Source organism: Lissotriton vulgaris, chromosome 1_1 (assembly GCF_964263255.1).
Source record: "Lissotriton vulgaris chromosome 1_1, aLisVul1.2, whole genome shotgun sequence".
Taxonomy (NCBI): domain Eukaryota; kingdom Metazoa; phylum Chordata; class Amphibia; order Caudata; family Salamandridae; genus Lissotriton; species Lissotriton vulgaris.
Genome location: NC_141685.1, coordinates 1588007565 through 1588023655, shown reverse-complemented (window position 1 = coordinate 1588023655; position 16091 = coordinate 1588007565). Strand labels below are relative to the sequence as shown.

The 16091-nt window shown below is 47.9% G+C and overlaps 1 protein-coding gene across 1 annotated transcript in view; it reads right to left on the bottom strand.

Annotated features, from left to right (window-relative positions):
• Positions 1–16091, bottom strand: part of CFAP54 (cilia and flagella associated protein 54) — a 2285874-nt gene that overhangs the window by 2044104 nt on the left and 225679 nt on the right. Inside the window, exon 9 of the mRNA XM_086918163.1 lies at positions 14609–14807. Coding sequence (XP_086774289.1) covers positions 14609–14807 — 199 coding nt within the window. The remainder of the gene's footprint in view (positions 1–14608; positions 14808–16091) is intronic.

Below are 16091 nucleotides of genomic sequence, written 5' to 3'. Positions count from 1 at the left end.
TAGTATTTTTTTAAACCAGGCACTGAGGTTTTTGGGAAAGCCTATCAGCACGGAAAACCATAGGCACTGGTGTATTCCCCCTGATGTTAAAGCCATCTTTTACTTTCGAAATATTTCGAAAGGTGAACATTGAAGATGTCTGCTATTGACCTTGTAAATATATATATTTTTTTATTGCGTAGGCATAGGTCTTTAAAGATAATCCTACGTGAAAAAAGCTATGAGGTGTTCATTATTGATGTAGCCCTCTACATTTAGGTCGGGTACAGATGGATTTTGCTGTCTGGCAGACCTCACATCAGCATAACACATTACCTACAGAGAGATACTTTGCGACAGCCCCCTAAAGGCACTGACTTATTGTAAAAGCACCTTTGGATGCTGCATCATATTTTAAAACCCGTCCAAGGCATTTTGAAGATGTTTACATTTTCCATTTACAGTTTCTAGCAGTGGCAAGTAAAAAAGTAGTCCCTCTCCTTCATTCACGGGGGAAGTTATGCTTGCCACTGGTAGCGGGATCAGCAGAAAGCAGGAGTATTGTCAATCTTTACGTTTAATGGCTCAGCAGAGCCTTCTTTTGGACCATTTTCCCAAATACCCATGCAGGCAATTCCAATGCTGGAGATAAGCACAGGTTTTGAGGATACTGAATGGGGCCCAATTTGTGTAATTCATTTAGTATTCAGTATCACAACAACCTCAAGAGAAAGTGAGGCAGCACTGAGAATGCTGGACTCCTAAAGAACACTTGAAAGGCCCTTTGCAGTTGACTGGGCTCTAGGGTGTGGGGGAAACAATGGGGTCCTTTTGAAGTAGATGGGAATTCCCTAGTCTTTCCCTGCTTCATTACTCGCTAGAAGGTCTCCTGTTACAGGTTAACAGATAGTTAAGTGGGTCTTTGGTTTGTGATTCCCCTAACAGGAGACTGTCTTCACATGTCAGCAAGAAAGTAGAGTAGAGCTGGCAAAGACTAGATTGACTAATGAGGAGGGAAAAAGCAAAAGGCGAAAATGCCCGTGGCTGGTCCCAAAGGTTTTAGAATACAAAAACCCTGCATGCAACCTTACAATGAAAATAGGACTGACAGTGTACCATGATTTCTCTACCAGAATCAGGGTCCCACACCAGGGTTTGGGCACTGACTGCCAACTACCATTTGACAGGTTTGGGTCCTAAACTTGGGGGGTTTTACATGCCTTCCAGGAGAAGCTATCCTGGGCCTACTAAAGGAAGGAGCTGTGCAACTGCTTAGGAACAACATTGATGGTGCGCTTGCAAGAGAAAGATGCTGCCAAGGAGAGAGGGATTGGAAAATAAATGAAGCAGAAAAAATAAAGCTGCCTGCTGCAATTCAAGGCTTGTTCAATCAGAGGGTGAGTCCTGGTATCCCCACATATTGAGCAAAAGCTGGTGGGCATCCTCATCGCTCATCGAAACAGACTGCGTGCTTCTTCCCAAGCGTTTTCACCAAAGCACCTAAGAACCTAGGAGCATGGGGCACTAAAGAACAGTGCCCACAGCCTGTGGGCCTCCTCACAAGGAACCAGGGAAGTCAAATTAACAACAGAAACAATGATTCCTATGGAATAGTACAACCATCTATACTGGTATGGGTGTGCACAATCGCAGTGAAAAAGGTTAGGTTGATGTCAAAAGGAGAAGAGACCGCATACACCTATGTTTCTTATTTTTAACAATCGTTTTTAAATAATAAAGGTTTAAGCACATATTTACCAAAACATTTGCTTAAACCTTTATTACTATTAAAAAACCTAACCCTTTTCACTGCGATTGTGCGCACCCATACTAGTATAGATTGTTGTACTATTCCACAGGAATCATTGTTTCTGGTGTTAATGTGCCAAGAAGGGCAATACCAACTATTGGAGAAGACACTAATCAACGCCTTTTATTCACCTTTGCGACCCGGGGTGGACTCTTCACGCTGTTTAGGTGGTGGGCTGAACCCAAGAAAAATCCAATGAAGACATAACCCCTAGACAGTGAACAGCACTATCAGAGTGCAACCTCTTCATAACCAGTACTGGTGCTGCTGATGCTCACCTGACAGGGCGAGTGCACATCCACTAAATACACACCATGGTAGCATCTGCTGGGCCTGGCCAGATCAAAGAGAATTTCTACTCGGTGGGACATTACACACCGCCTGAGCAGCGCTACCGCTATCGCCCACCTGCACTTGCAATCATTGTCTGCCCCACAACAACGAAATGGGCAGAATGTTCAGGAACATGTGTGACATTGAGAGGGGGGAGACCTATTGCTTTGTGGACTAAGTACTCACCTCTTCAGAAGGGGTCAAGCAGGTCTGCAGAGTTCCCCATGAATATTATCCATAGAATTCCTCCAAGATAGCTAAGATCTGCATAGCACTGAACTACCACTTGACACCCTCCCCTACAGGAGCAGCCGAAGGTGTCTACTATGGCACAGTAATCAGTTGAAATATTGGTGTACCAATTGAACTGTCATCTGATGATGATGTCAATATGTAAACGCACTAGCCAGACATTATTTGACTAATTGCTGAGTCTACAACTCACATCACCTCCTTGAGTGGTCCAGTGGCATGTCTGGGGCTGGTATGTCAGTCTGCCTACAATTCCTGAGAGAGAGGCAACTGAACAGACACCAGAAGGCAGGCACTGCACAGCAAGACATTCTAGACAGCTGGGTTACAGTGACTAGATACAGCCTGCCTAGACAGTGTACTGTACATCACCTGAAGTTCTGTATTGACAAAGCCCTATGGCGGGTGCATAGCTTGCACCAGAGCAGGTCTGGCAGGTCATCAGATTCACCATTCGGCCCCGGGTGACACCTAAAATGATGCGAGAGGCCACCACTGTTTACTTGAATAAACACATGTCGGCTATTAAAGATGAATCAAATTATTTTCCTTTATGTCAACTTAGCTCTTTCCTTAATGTACACTCTATAATCTTTGTTTACTCAACTACTCAATGCTGTTCCCTTGCTTCAATCAGCATTGCTTGTCCTGTTAATCATCTTGGTGTATACATTTTATCAATCCTTAATCCTTGTAATTTACTATATACACTGTCCCCTGTATATTGTTTACTATCCAAATATATTAATCTGCATCTTTGTCCTAATTGTATCTTAGAAGAATGTTTTCAATCATCTATATATTTCTTTTAGTTTCTTTTATTAATATTTTTTTCGTTTTTCTCTTTCAATAATGGAACTGTGTGTCACCTGCATGGCCTTCAATTCATCAAAATGACAGGCGTAGCAGAAGTGACATCACTTACCCTTTGTCCCATTACCATCATAGAAAGTGACATCATATGTTTTTGACACTTAATACTACCAGCAAGAGTTTGTCATAAGTCATTTATACTCTTGAAGTTAATAGTCCCTAATGCACACAATTATACAATAACACAACAACTAATAATACACATCAGTGTCTATTTAATATACCACCTATTTAAAATAGGGTGCTAATGTTATGAGAATATTACACGTTTCTCTTTTTTACTGCATGAAACCATATTAGTTTGTTCAAAGAGCCAAACCTGGAAACCCACATTATTTAAATCGCTCACAGTTTTTTTATTATCCACCTATGCACCATGCAAAGTACAGAGGTGACGATTTTTATTCACATATTCGCAAAAATGTTTACCGCAATGAAACTTGGCATGTTTAAATCATAGTTCATTTTAACATGTCACAGTAATATCCGCATTGCACTGCTGCGGTTAACCTTCTGTTCTTGTCATAGCCTTTGCCACCTCTGAGGCCAAGGGTCGTAAGGGGTAAGCTAGGGGTCATAGATGCAACAAGTGGCGACCCCTAAATGACCCATTGTCACCTGAGGTGCAACCTGTGCGCCATTAATGCATGCCTGTGCCTGAAAGGAAAGGCAGCCAGGCCAGGACATTTTCCAGCAGGCCTATGGAACACGATCGGTGGGAGAGACCAAAAGAGTTCCGGTCTTTTAAAATTAGTTTGTGCCCACCAGAATAACTAATTGACCAATTAAGAAAGGCGGGAGAGAAGAGAATGATAAAAGAAAATACCATTATAACTAATGATAGCCTGTAAAAAAGTTTAGTAACACCCAAGTGATAGAGGACGACTTACTAGCATTAGATCATTGAGACTACCTAGATATATCTTGTACCAGACAATACCTTAAAGAAGACAACTGGTGTCCAAAATGTAGGAAGTAGGATAGTAGGTAGAATGTTTTTGGTGGAATTAAAGCGTAAAAATAATGATACTAATGACCTCTGTTTAAATAGTGGGGGATGCATTCTTTACTACAGTTGCCAATAAGAAAGTAAGTTTAAATATGGGTGTGATGATTTAAAGAGAGCGGTACTAACTTAGCTGACAATGGATGTATCCTACCTCTAGTGAAATTGAATTTTATATAATTTTTTTACAATAGTATTATTAAGATATCTCCATTGCTCTATCATTCACAGACACTTAAACAGAGGATGCAGACTGATGCGACATAACTGACTGGAGAGAGGTAGTAAATGAGAAATTAATAACATATGAGCTTTCTCTGAATGCCTCCATGGTGTTGGTGCTAATCATGGTACTAAGTATTAGGATGCCCATTTCAAATATACTTCTAGAAAGATTAAGGACTTAAAGGAGCATATGTAGATGTGAGTGGCCTGGAAGAAAAGTGAAATGTAAGCAGGTGGAATATCAGTTTCACTGGCACAAACAAATGGCAGTAAAATAGATTTAAATAAGGGAAACTGGGCAAATAATAAATGGAATGCCAGTGCTGGAAGGTATTGCTAGAGTAAGGCGAATTCTGTAATTACCTCGGATACCCATCAGAGGTACCCTAAAAAGGTTTTATACTACCAAGTTTGATAAAATGACCCCTTTTTGCATGGTCACGCCCATTTTTGCTAAATCTAATTGCTGGTTTTTAGACTCTGCACACTGTTGCACTGCTGTCTAGTGCCCAGTATATGTACTTTGACCACTAAAACATATAGAAATTGGCTAATCCTTGAATGTTTTATTTACTTTTACTATAAATCCACAGTATATGGTTCAGAAATACACCCATGGCATGAAAAGTTAAATGTCACCTGTGAACTGCAGCACTTATTGTGCCATCCTCTAGTGTGGTAAAGGGAAACGTAGCTTCAAGCCTACCATTGTAGCCTGACTGCTGCAGTGCTTAACCTGCAGTGCGACCTATTAAAATAACTCTTTTAAACAGGTAAAAAACTCCCTTTTAAATGTTAGTAAGTCACCCCACGCAAGCCTAGTAGCCCTCAAGGAAGAGAGTGTGGTATTTAAAAGTGGAACATACAGAATTAATGTTACCATGTCCCTACAATAACAATGCCCTAAACGCTATTTTCACAGTGGCAGGCCTAGCTGTCCTGTGCAGAATCTCAGAGTACAGATTAAAATACTGATACTGTATTTCAGAAATGGTACTGGATAGAAAAAAAACATTATAAATAGCTATTAAAAAGTAATACCTCAATGGGGAAGTCAGACTTTTAATAAATATTAAGGGAAGGTAACTTTTATAACAGTACCTTTTACCCTTCCAAGAGGCTAACTTGCATTGATTCTCCAGCTACTTTCAGCCTGTTCTTACCTGGGAAGAGGTGTGAAATGCATCTCAGGAGCAAACATTCGATTGAGGTGAATGGGCAGAGATTACTTCTCTGAACTCTAAAGAATATGCAGAGTGGGGGCAGTGTGCATCTTGTGATAACACAGTGTCCAATCCTGTTTGTCAGATCTGATGAGCCACTTCTAAAACTTGGGGCACACTTTAAAGGGAGGCGACACAATGCCAAGATAATTGTTGTATTAAAGACATTGAGTTTGCCCTACCAGACTTTGGTCGGTGGGTATAAAGCTTGCTTCAGACTGGATCTTAGTGTTAGTTATGGGAGGATATGGGTGATATCCCTATCCCACTCACAAACACAACCTCAGACCTCAGAGCCCATTTCTAGAGAGGCTGACGGCATGTGCCCCTCTGAAAGTGCCCTGGCATATGGCAGTTTGGATCTGTTTGCAGTAAGACAAACAGGACCTACTTAAAATATGGGTAAGGTTGGCCCAAGGAACTTTTACTCCACTCGTTAGACACTGGTTAGAGAGTCATCCCCACCCACTACCTAGAGCCAGGAAATAAATGTGGCAGCACATCAGAACACTGATGGGCTTGTGAAAAGAATGACAGGCAGACTGGAACTGCTGCACTTGGTAGCTATGACCTGTGAGAAGGAGCTAAGAAGGTTGGTACTTCTTCCAATTGAAATCCAAGAACAGAATAATATCCAAGGATCAAAAGGCCGAACCTCTGGGTGGCTCCAGAAACATAGATAAGGTGAAAGGAGGACATTTCTGTGAAGAATGCCAGCTGACCAGTGGCAAATGGACTTTGCTGTTGCACTCTGACTGACACCTTGAGAGTCTCCAAGTGCTCTCCCTGAGGTCATGAGATGCCATGGAAGTTTACTCCAGTGTTTAATTGAGAACCAAAAGAAAATTGGGAACTTGTTCAAACCTTTTGCTCTAGCGCTTCAAGGGGACCAATGTCAGTTCCATGGCATCATACTGAATTGCAGGTTTGTCCCACGCAGAGAAGAATGTTTCTTCAAAAAAATATAAAGTCCCATTGCATATTGGAACTTACCCACGTCCAGGCCCTATAGGGACCAATCTACTTGTTGTATCCAACCGATGGACAGCATTAAATTGGACCTCGGTCCTGATCTACCATGATCAATGACCATCATTGGTACTTTGTGCTTCTTTGCACTATTTTGTCCTAAACCTTCAAACAAATCAAATCTCCAGTTTCTCTGGGGCGCTAGAGGGCGCGCTTGCGGAATGGCTGCCTAGACCTGCAGCTCCCGCTCCTTGGACACTGATCCTACATTGATCCTCCGCCACGGGGTGCCGTGTTACCCCCAGAAGTCCGGATCCTGCATCAAGAGGGTGCTCCCTGCACTCGTCCGAAGTTTGGAGAGGCTGCGAGCCTCAGAGCCGGAGATACGGGCTCCCGAACACTGCCCGACACCTGCCCTGGAGCTCACTGAGGAGGGAGCCCGGCTACTGCAGCTACGCGACCCCGGGGCCTGCCACGAGGCGCCCAGGCCGCACAGAGATCTTGCCTGCCTCACCCCTCTGAGCCGGAACACTGTGGGAGCTGGGCGAGTAAGCGGAACCTACAATCCTGCGGTTGGTCTCCTCCCAGGCGCAGTCTCACCGGCCCAGCGTGCGAACTGCTCACACTGAGACGCCTGCTGCCACGGCCCTGCCGGCCCGCCGTGCCTACCCCCAGTGTCGCCGCGGGCCCGGAGATGCGCGACCCTGCCCGCCGGCCTCGGCCGCCGGCTTCAGCGGCCAGGAGACGGGGCGGCCACACCTGCGCAGGGTCCCCTTGCCGCTAACAGCACTGCTTGCCCACAAGGCGCCATGAGACCTTCGAAAACTGACAGCGCCGATGACTGCAGTCGGGGGGCCTGACTGCCATTCCTCCACGGTGCTACCCGACGAGCTGCACTGCGCCTAACAACGGCTGGTGGGGCGTGCTCCCTGGAACTGACCCAGAGACTCGACACGAGAACCGGTGCTTCGACACACACGTTGCCTGACAGGTACCTGGGGCTGCTGCTGGGGGCAAAACGGGCGGCTGTTGCCATTATACACTTGTTGGACACGTGGCGCTACTGGTAGCACTGCACATACAGCGTGACACTGCTGAGCTCCGGCCCTGAGGCTTTCCTGCCGTGCAGCTGGCTGCTCATCGCCCGCTTGGCTCCTACTCCCTTTGCTACGCTAACTAAACCCTCACCTGCTTAGGGGCACTGCCATGGGGCGACCTGACACTCGTCAGCCTAAACTGAGCTTTGATAACTCTCGCAAGGGCAACACATCGGCACAGTTGCACCCGGGTCCCAGCGAGCCGCCCCCGCAACCTGCCCCACCTGTTGCCCCTGCTGCGGACATTACGAACCTACTACAGGAAATGCGACAAGGATTCGCTACCGTGGTGGAGAAGGTGGACGGTGTCACGGCCCGACTAGACGCCTTGGTCCATAAAGTGGACCGCCATGAGGAACGCCTTACAACTGCGGAACAAAGGATCTCCGACAACACTGACGCCGCTGCGTCCCACACGACGCAGTTGGCGAGAATGGATAACCTCCTCCGCATAATTGCGGCAAAGAACGAGGACTTGGAAGCACGAAGCCGCCGGAACAACATTCGCATTACTAATGTACCGGAATCCACCGCCACAGGCAGAATGGAGCTCTATGTGGAGAAATTGCTCAAGGGCTCAATCGGGGAGGAAGCCTTCTCATCCCAGTTCATAGTGGAGAGGGCCCATCGATCGCTGGCGCCTATGCCCCAACCTGGCCTGCCACGAGACCTATAATCGCTCGGCTTCTGAATTACCGTGACCGCGATACGGCCCTTCGAGCAGCCCGGACACAGAGATCGCTGAGGTATGAGGGCATCACATTTTCCATCTATCCTGATTTTACGCCGATGGTTCAGGATGAGCGGCGCAAATTCCTTCCAATAAAAAAGAAACTGCGGGAAGCCCAGATAGACTATGCACTTTTGTATCCGGCAAAGCTGAGGGTTACTCACCAGGGCAAGCAACGCTTCTTCACCAACCCGCAGAAGGCCGAGGATTACCTTAAGTCCATCCGGAGAGCACGCAGGGACGACCAAGCGCCTGAGAACGATCTAGAGAATGATGAATTGCCACCAGAACGCCAAGAGGACTAATTGCCTTCAGGAACTTCGACCTAAGACAACAATGTACTTATCTGCTGGTCGGCGCTGTTTCACCATCTGGGAGATGGGACGACACATGAGAATCGGACTTACTGGACATCACACCCCCCGTGGTAACGTATACCAAGGACCGCTCTCTCGGCCCTAGCCTCCACCGAGGGCGGTACAGACTGGAGCTACGGGCCGGATAGTGGCAGCGCGCACCTACAGATGGTCCCCTGTTGGGTATTCCCCGCTGACCTAATGTCTGTTTGGCTATTTGCCACTCTGAAGTTGGGGGGGGAGGGGGATGAGGGGGGGCAGTTTTGGGGGGTTTCATGGCTGCTGGCATGTTTGGGATGCTGGGGTGGGTGGGGGGAGATTGGACTTCATGAGGTTACCATTGCATAAGCTGTGTATATATATACTGGTCTGGTGTGGGATGTGGCGCTTCGGATGCGGGTGTGGATTCATGCTTTGGCCCGCTTGGGCGCCCTTTTATTTACTGTCGCTGTGCTCATGGCTGCTGTGAACTCGACTGCGCGATTGACATGTCTTTCGTGGAATGTTCGGGGATTGAACGATGCTCGGAAATGCAGGAATGTTATTGCCTACTTGAATAGACATCATATACAAGTAGCTATGCTGCAAGAGACACACATGCCCGTGCGCAGGAACGCCCCGTTTGGACTGAAATGGGCAGCGACCCGCGCATTTTCCTCCTATTCGTCTTATGCCAGAGGGGTGGCGATTCTTGTCGCCCGTGGTGTACCTTTCCACCTCATAGGGGAGGAAGCGGACAGAGAGGGGAGATATGTTTTGTTGTGGGGGAGGGTGGGACATGACACCTATCTATTTGTCTCAATGTATGCACCGAATATTGACTCACCTGTTTTTTTTTCCACACTATGGGGCAAAATTGTTTCAATCGGGGCAAGACATGTCATCTGGGGTGGTGATTTTAATCTGGCTCTGGTGCCCTCACTAGATAGGGCGGATGGTGTTAACTCCTACAAGCCCCGAGCTAGAGAGGTTTTGGAGGGAGTGGTGGAAGAGGGTGGGCTGTTTGACGCCTGGCGACAGCTACATCCCCACAGACGGGAAGGCACGCATTTTACACATCACACCGGGACCTGGGCGCGCTTAGATTACTTTTTGGTAACCAGGGACATCACTAGGGAACTGTTAGAAGTCGACCATTTACCCAGAACCTATTCAGATCACAGCCCTGTTAGACTGCAGTTCCGTACTCCTGGGTGGGACACTCCAAGACCGCAGTGGAGGCTGAGCCCAGATACGCTTCTTGATGAGCTTTTTCGCACGGAGTTGGGTGAGGAGATCAGGGACTTCTTCCCTAGAAACAAGGGCTCAGTGGAATCAGTGGAACACATATGGGAGGCTTTCAAGGTCACTATAAGGGGCTTCTGCATTTCTAAGAGCCATGGGGTCCTGCGGGATATTCTACGTACCATTAACACATTGGAAAGAGAGCTGCGGACACTAGAGCTCCAAATGGTGGCGGGGGATGACCCACACCTACAGATAACCTTTAGGGACACACTATCCAAGTATGAGGAGGAGGCTGCTAGGGAGGCGAAATACCGGGGTAAACACTGGGTAGCCCGGAAGTACTGTGAGGGAGATAGACCTGGTAAGGTACTGGCCACACTCACGCGCACGCCACGAGAATCCAACACCATATTAGAGCTTACTGATGAGAATGGCACTCTCACTAGGGAATCGGATGAGATACTGACTGCATTCACGACGCACTATTCAACACTATATACTTCCAAGGCAGAGGCGGATGCTCCATACGCTGACTATATGAACGACGTAGCACTGTGCTGGCTCAGTGATGGCGATAGGGAGTTCCTTGCGGCGCCTTTCGAGCTCGAGGAGATCCGCGAGGCCATTATCTCCCTCCAGAATGGGAAGGCCCCAGGGCTTGATGGCATCCCAGCCGAATTCTACAAAGCTTATATTGATATTATGGCACCCGTGCTTAGCGAAGTCTTCACTGAATCATTAGCTGATGGGGTGTTACCCCGATCTATGCGCGAAGTGGTTATCACCTCTCTTCTGAAGCCTGGCAAGGACCCTACTTCCTGTGACTCTTACCGGCCACTCTCCCTTCTAAATTGTGATGTGAAGATTCTTGCCAAAGTTCTCGCCACGAGACTCTCTCTGCTCATGACTAGAATCGTCCTACCCGACCAATCTGGCTTCGTGGCAGGTAGATCCACTTCCCACAATCTCCGCACCCTTTTTTCTCTGCTTCGCTCGGTCCATCCTGATGTCCCAGTGGCGGCTGTTTTCCTCGACGCCACCAAGGCATTCGACTCTATCGAATGGCCCTACCTCTTCTCGGTCCTGGGACGCATGGGGTTCCCTAAACTGTTCTTAGCCTGGGTACGCCTCCTCTACACGGACCCCACGGCGAGAGTACTGATAAATGGGAAGCTATCGTCACCCATCAGCCTCACGAGAGGCACCCGCCAGGGATGCCCGCTCTCACCCCTATTGTTTGCTATTGCGGTCGAACCACTAGCATGCCGCTTGCACCAATTACACCGAGAGGGAGCGATTCAATGCTTGCAGCGGCAAATCGATGTGTCCCTCTATGCGGATGACATCACACTATATGTCAAGTTCCCGGAGCTACACCTTAACCCCCTACTCCGTGAGTTCGTCCTTTTCGGAGGGCTGTCGGGGGTTCATATTAACTGGTCCAAATCACAATTTTTTCCCCTGATGGATGCGGTAAGTGATTTCCCACTAGACTACCCGTTGGTGTGGTGCCGAGATGATCTTCGCTACTTGGGGATCCGTGTGGCGCGAGATAAAGATGAAACACTTCGTGCCAACTATGGAGTGGCCATAACCAAATTGGCCACCTCCGTCGACAGGTGGATCACGCTGCCACTCTCCATGGCTGGCAGGGCCTCCCTCATAAAGATGGTGATATTGCCCCGCTTTTTGTACTTATTCCTGAATATCCCCTACTACCCTGGCGCTTTTTTCTTCAGGACGCTCTGCGCCGAACTGCGCAGACTCTTTTGGGGTGGCAAATCTCCCCGACTAAAGTGGTCCACGCTGACCCTTCCCTATGACCAAGGCGGCTTCGACATCCCTGATTTCGAAGCGTACTACCTGTGCGCACAAGCGCATTTTGCCTACCACTGGATGGCTCCTACCCCCTTCATGCCTCACATAGCAGTGGAGGATTGGATAGCACACCCACTCCCATTAAACAGCCTGATACACTGTCCCGAGACTTCCATCTCTACAGCGAATACCTCGGTCTCCTGCACCCTAGACGCGTGGCGACGCATCACCCGGCGGCTCCTCTGTGTGCTGCCCTACTCCCCTAAACTTCCTCTGGCCTATCACCCAAAACTTGCCTTGCTATCGGAACTGGGGTTTCGACAGCTCTGTGACAAACTCCATATCGCCTATTGGGGTGATCTGTTCCACAACGGACTTTTCAAAACAGCGGACCTTTTTTTCAGAACGCACGCTCACACGCCCCTTGAACTTTTTTACTATATCCGTCTGCGCGCGGGGATGCGGGACATCCTTCCAGATTACCCTGCTGAACCTGCGACCTTACCACCGCTACACTACCTCCTGGAATCACAAGATGGGGCCCATTTGGTCTCTGGGCTCTACCGCCAATATCGCGGAGCTGCTCCCCTACCGGTCTCTGCTGCCCGACTGCACTGGTCAGCGGAACTTGACACCGAGGTCTCGGATGACCAATGGAAATACTGCTGTACATTGACTTCCCGCATCTCTGCCAGCTGCAGGTTGAAAATAATACATTATAAATACCTGCAGAGGGTCTACTACACACTGGTCCGGAAATACAGATTCGGGCTGGCCGATAGTGACCGCTGTGAACGGTGTCGAGCGGAACATGCTGACTTTCTCCACTTGGCATGGTCCTGCCCCCGGGTTGCTGACTACTGGCGACAGGTCATTGAGGCTGTTGCGCAGATGGTGGATGAGGAGATTCCTGCGGACCCTCTGGTCGCCATCCTTGGATACACGAAGCACATATCTAAGGGATGCAGAAAATTCGCCGACATAGCATTCCTCCTGGCCAAGCGACGTGTCGCTTGCCGCTGGAGCAGAGGCAGAGCGCCCAAGTTCAAAGATTGGCTAACTGACCTAACATATTGCCAGGATCAACACACCACCTTTTCTGAATTATTGCCTCTCACGAGTAGACCTAGGAACATTTGGGACCCGCTGGTACACTACCTGCTCAAACGTTCGGACGATGATACAATATCGGGCGATGAGCCCACTGTTTCCCAATCACAATAACACTTTTGACTACCTTTTTGATGCCTGGCTATGGAAAACACATGCTGTTTTCCTCCACTTGAGAGACCCCTGTGCCCCTGCTGTCTCCTCGTAGAATGTGTGGCCCTAGCCTCCACGGCACTGCCCCCCTCGCCCCCCTTCCTATGCCTATATTCCCCCCCAGACGCGTTGAAGAGGGCCCCCCCTCCACCCGGAGAGTGCTGTCCTACATACCACTAGAAGCTTTGCACTATCGCCCCACGAACTGCCACCAACCTAGAAATTTGAGCCCGGGACATTCACCGCCCCGCGCACTGACACCTGGCAGAGCCACCACACTACACCACTACCATACATTATTGTAGCACGGTAATGCACCACCGCTTACACGTAACCTCGTTGAGAAGTTGGGGGTTTCTTTTTTTTTTTTTTTCTTTCTTATTTCTTGGTTCCTGTTCTACTTGTTACAAATAATAAGAGTGGGATTCTCTTCTCGCTCACACAAAACCTGTTCGACTGCAACACATCCTTCCTTGGCCTGCTCCACCGGACGCTGATGTGAAACTATCTATTTCTGTGTTGTGCCGCCGGGCCCCCGGGATGCGGGCGCCACAAGCTGTGTATCCTACTGTACTCTTATCAATAAAGCAGATTTGGACACCAAAAAAAAAAAAAAAAATCTCCAGTTTCTCTAATTGGATTTAGGTTGCCTTTTGTTTCTAGAAAGCAGAAGAGTAAAAAAAGATCACAGCTCCAGCGGTTCTAATGAAGAGCCTAAATGAGGAAAGGACGTTTTAGGTAAAGGGAGTAGGAGACACACAAGAGGGTGGCTGATTTCTGGCTTGCATGGATTGACGAGAAGCACATGATAAAAGAGGGGTTGGGGAAGGAGGAATCAAGAGAGTGGCGTGGAGAGGAGGATCACACAGGCGGAAGAAAGGGGTCAAATTGAGCACACTTGTAAAGAAGGGTTGGCTACAATAAGAAGCAAATGGGGAAAGAGGGAAGAAGTCAATGGGAAAACACAAGAGAGAATAGGCCAGGAGGGGGGTGATGAGCAGTGCAAAGGGGAAGGATGGACATGTGGGGGCAACAGAGTGAGATGCATGGAAGAACCAGCAGGAGTGCACAGAGAGGACTACAAATGTAAAGTAGCTCATGTAGTTCAATGCAAGCAAGCATTCAAACAGCTAATAGCTTTAGGTGAGAGACGAATACTCCACTAAGCTGAGCCAAGATGTGATTGACAAAGTGGCAAGACAATGGGCAAAAGAAGCGGGTCGAAGTAAGACGATGGTAGAGAAGGGGGGGGGGGGGGCTAAAAGCCAAATTATATGTGTGTTGTTAGAAACAGTTCATCATGATAACTGAACTGTCAAAACACTGACCTATAAAGGAGATTTAGACCAGTACCACCAGGTGTTCTTTCACAAATGTATACAAAAGCAGAGCGGTCATTGTGATGAGGACACAGCAATCATATTTTTCCTTTTATGAAATTCATTACCCAAGAGGATATCACTTCCAGCAAAAAGTAGCTCTGCATTCACATCTTGGATCTCAGGTTCATCAGGAACAGGTGCGATGGGCAGAAACCCTCGAATGTTGCTGCGGGACAGAGCCTCCAGGATTGCCAGGAAGTGGGCAGCACTCCCCACAAACATTTCAATCAACAGCCTTTCTGTAGCAGTGCGAGGCCAGGGCGACTAAAAGACAAAATGAACATACTTGCTCTAAGGCTGCTAAATAAATGCCAAAATTCAGTCATAAGATCAATTTATTTTGCGGAACAATGATTGAACTCCTAACAGCCAATAATTAGATTATTATTTGTGCAATGTCAACTTCTTGCTGTCTTTGAGCTCTGCAGTACACAACATAGTGAATAACATCCCAAGCTATGTACCTAAACGTAGAGGCCTGCCAGTTTTACTTTTTCCTCCTTCACAAGTGCCAGAGTGAAATCCAAAAGCATCAGAGCGAAACTTCCTGTAGTGTTTCACCTTTTTTGCTATGTTTAGGTCAGGAGAATCATAGGCAAGGATGCCAGGCCCACCTACTCACCAAAGGTAAAGCAAATGCTGTTGGCAGTCCAACTGCTAAGCATTAATTTATGGTTTAAATCGTTTTTTTGAATTTTTGTCATAAACAGTGAACACCATACCCACCTACAACCATTTGCCGGTGTGCTATAGCATGACTTATATGCACATTTTTAAAAGAGGAATAGACGAGAGAAAGAAAAAGATAGAAGGAGGAAGACCGAAGGAAAAAGAGGGAGAAGAGAAACAGGGACCCACTCACTGCCCAGTGCACAACGTACTAGGGTTCTAGCCCTCGTGTGGTGTTGCCTTGTTTCGGGAGGATGGCTAGTCAGCGAGGGGAGTAGTGGGAAACCTCAGAACCCTCAAGTAACGTGGGCAGGTGAGCTCAACGAACTCAGGGGACAGATAATTCACTGTGGATCCCCATGTCTTGTCAAATGTGGGCAATGTGTGGCTAATCCTAGCTGTGATCCTTTCCATCCCCACCACCTCCCAGACTCTGTGGAGCCAATCTAGTTTTGTTGGGATGTCTTCCGTGCCCCACTTTGCTAATAGAACCTGTTTAGCTGTCCCAAGAGCCAGAGTAATTGCTCTCCCCCTACAGGTTTTAAAGAGGTACATCAGAGGGTTGGGAAGTCCTAACCAGATATAGCTAGGGAATCTGGGAAGCTCCGTCTGATGTATATGGTCAACAATGGGTAGGATAGTGTCCCAGAAGGCTTGTATCGGGCATTGCCATAATATGTGAGTCAGTGCTCCCACCTGGCCACACCTGCGCCAGCAGAGATCAGTGCTGAAGGGTCTCCATCGGGCGATACGTGCCGGGGTATAGTTCCAATAATGCACTATTTTTAGTGGCATTTCCTTGCCCGAGGTACTGCATGAGGAAGCCTGAGCTCTGTGGATGATGTCTGCCCACTCCTTCAGAGAGAATTCCCATTCCAA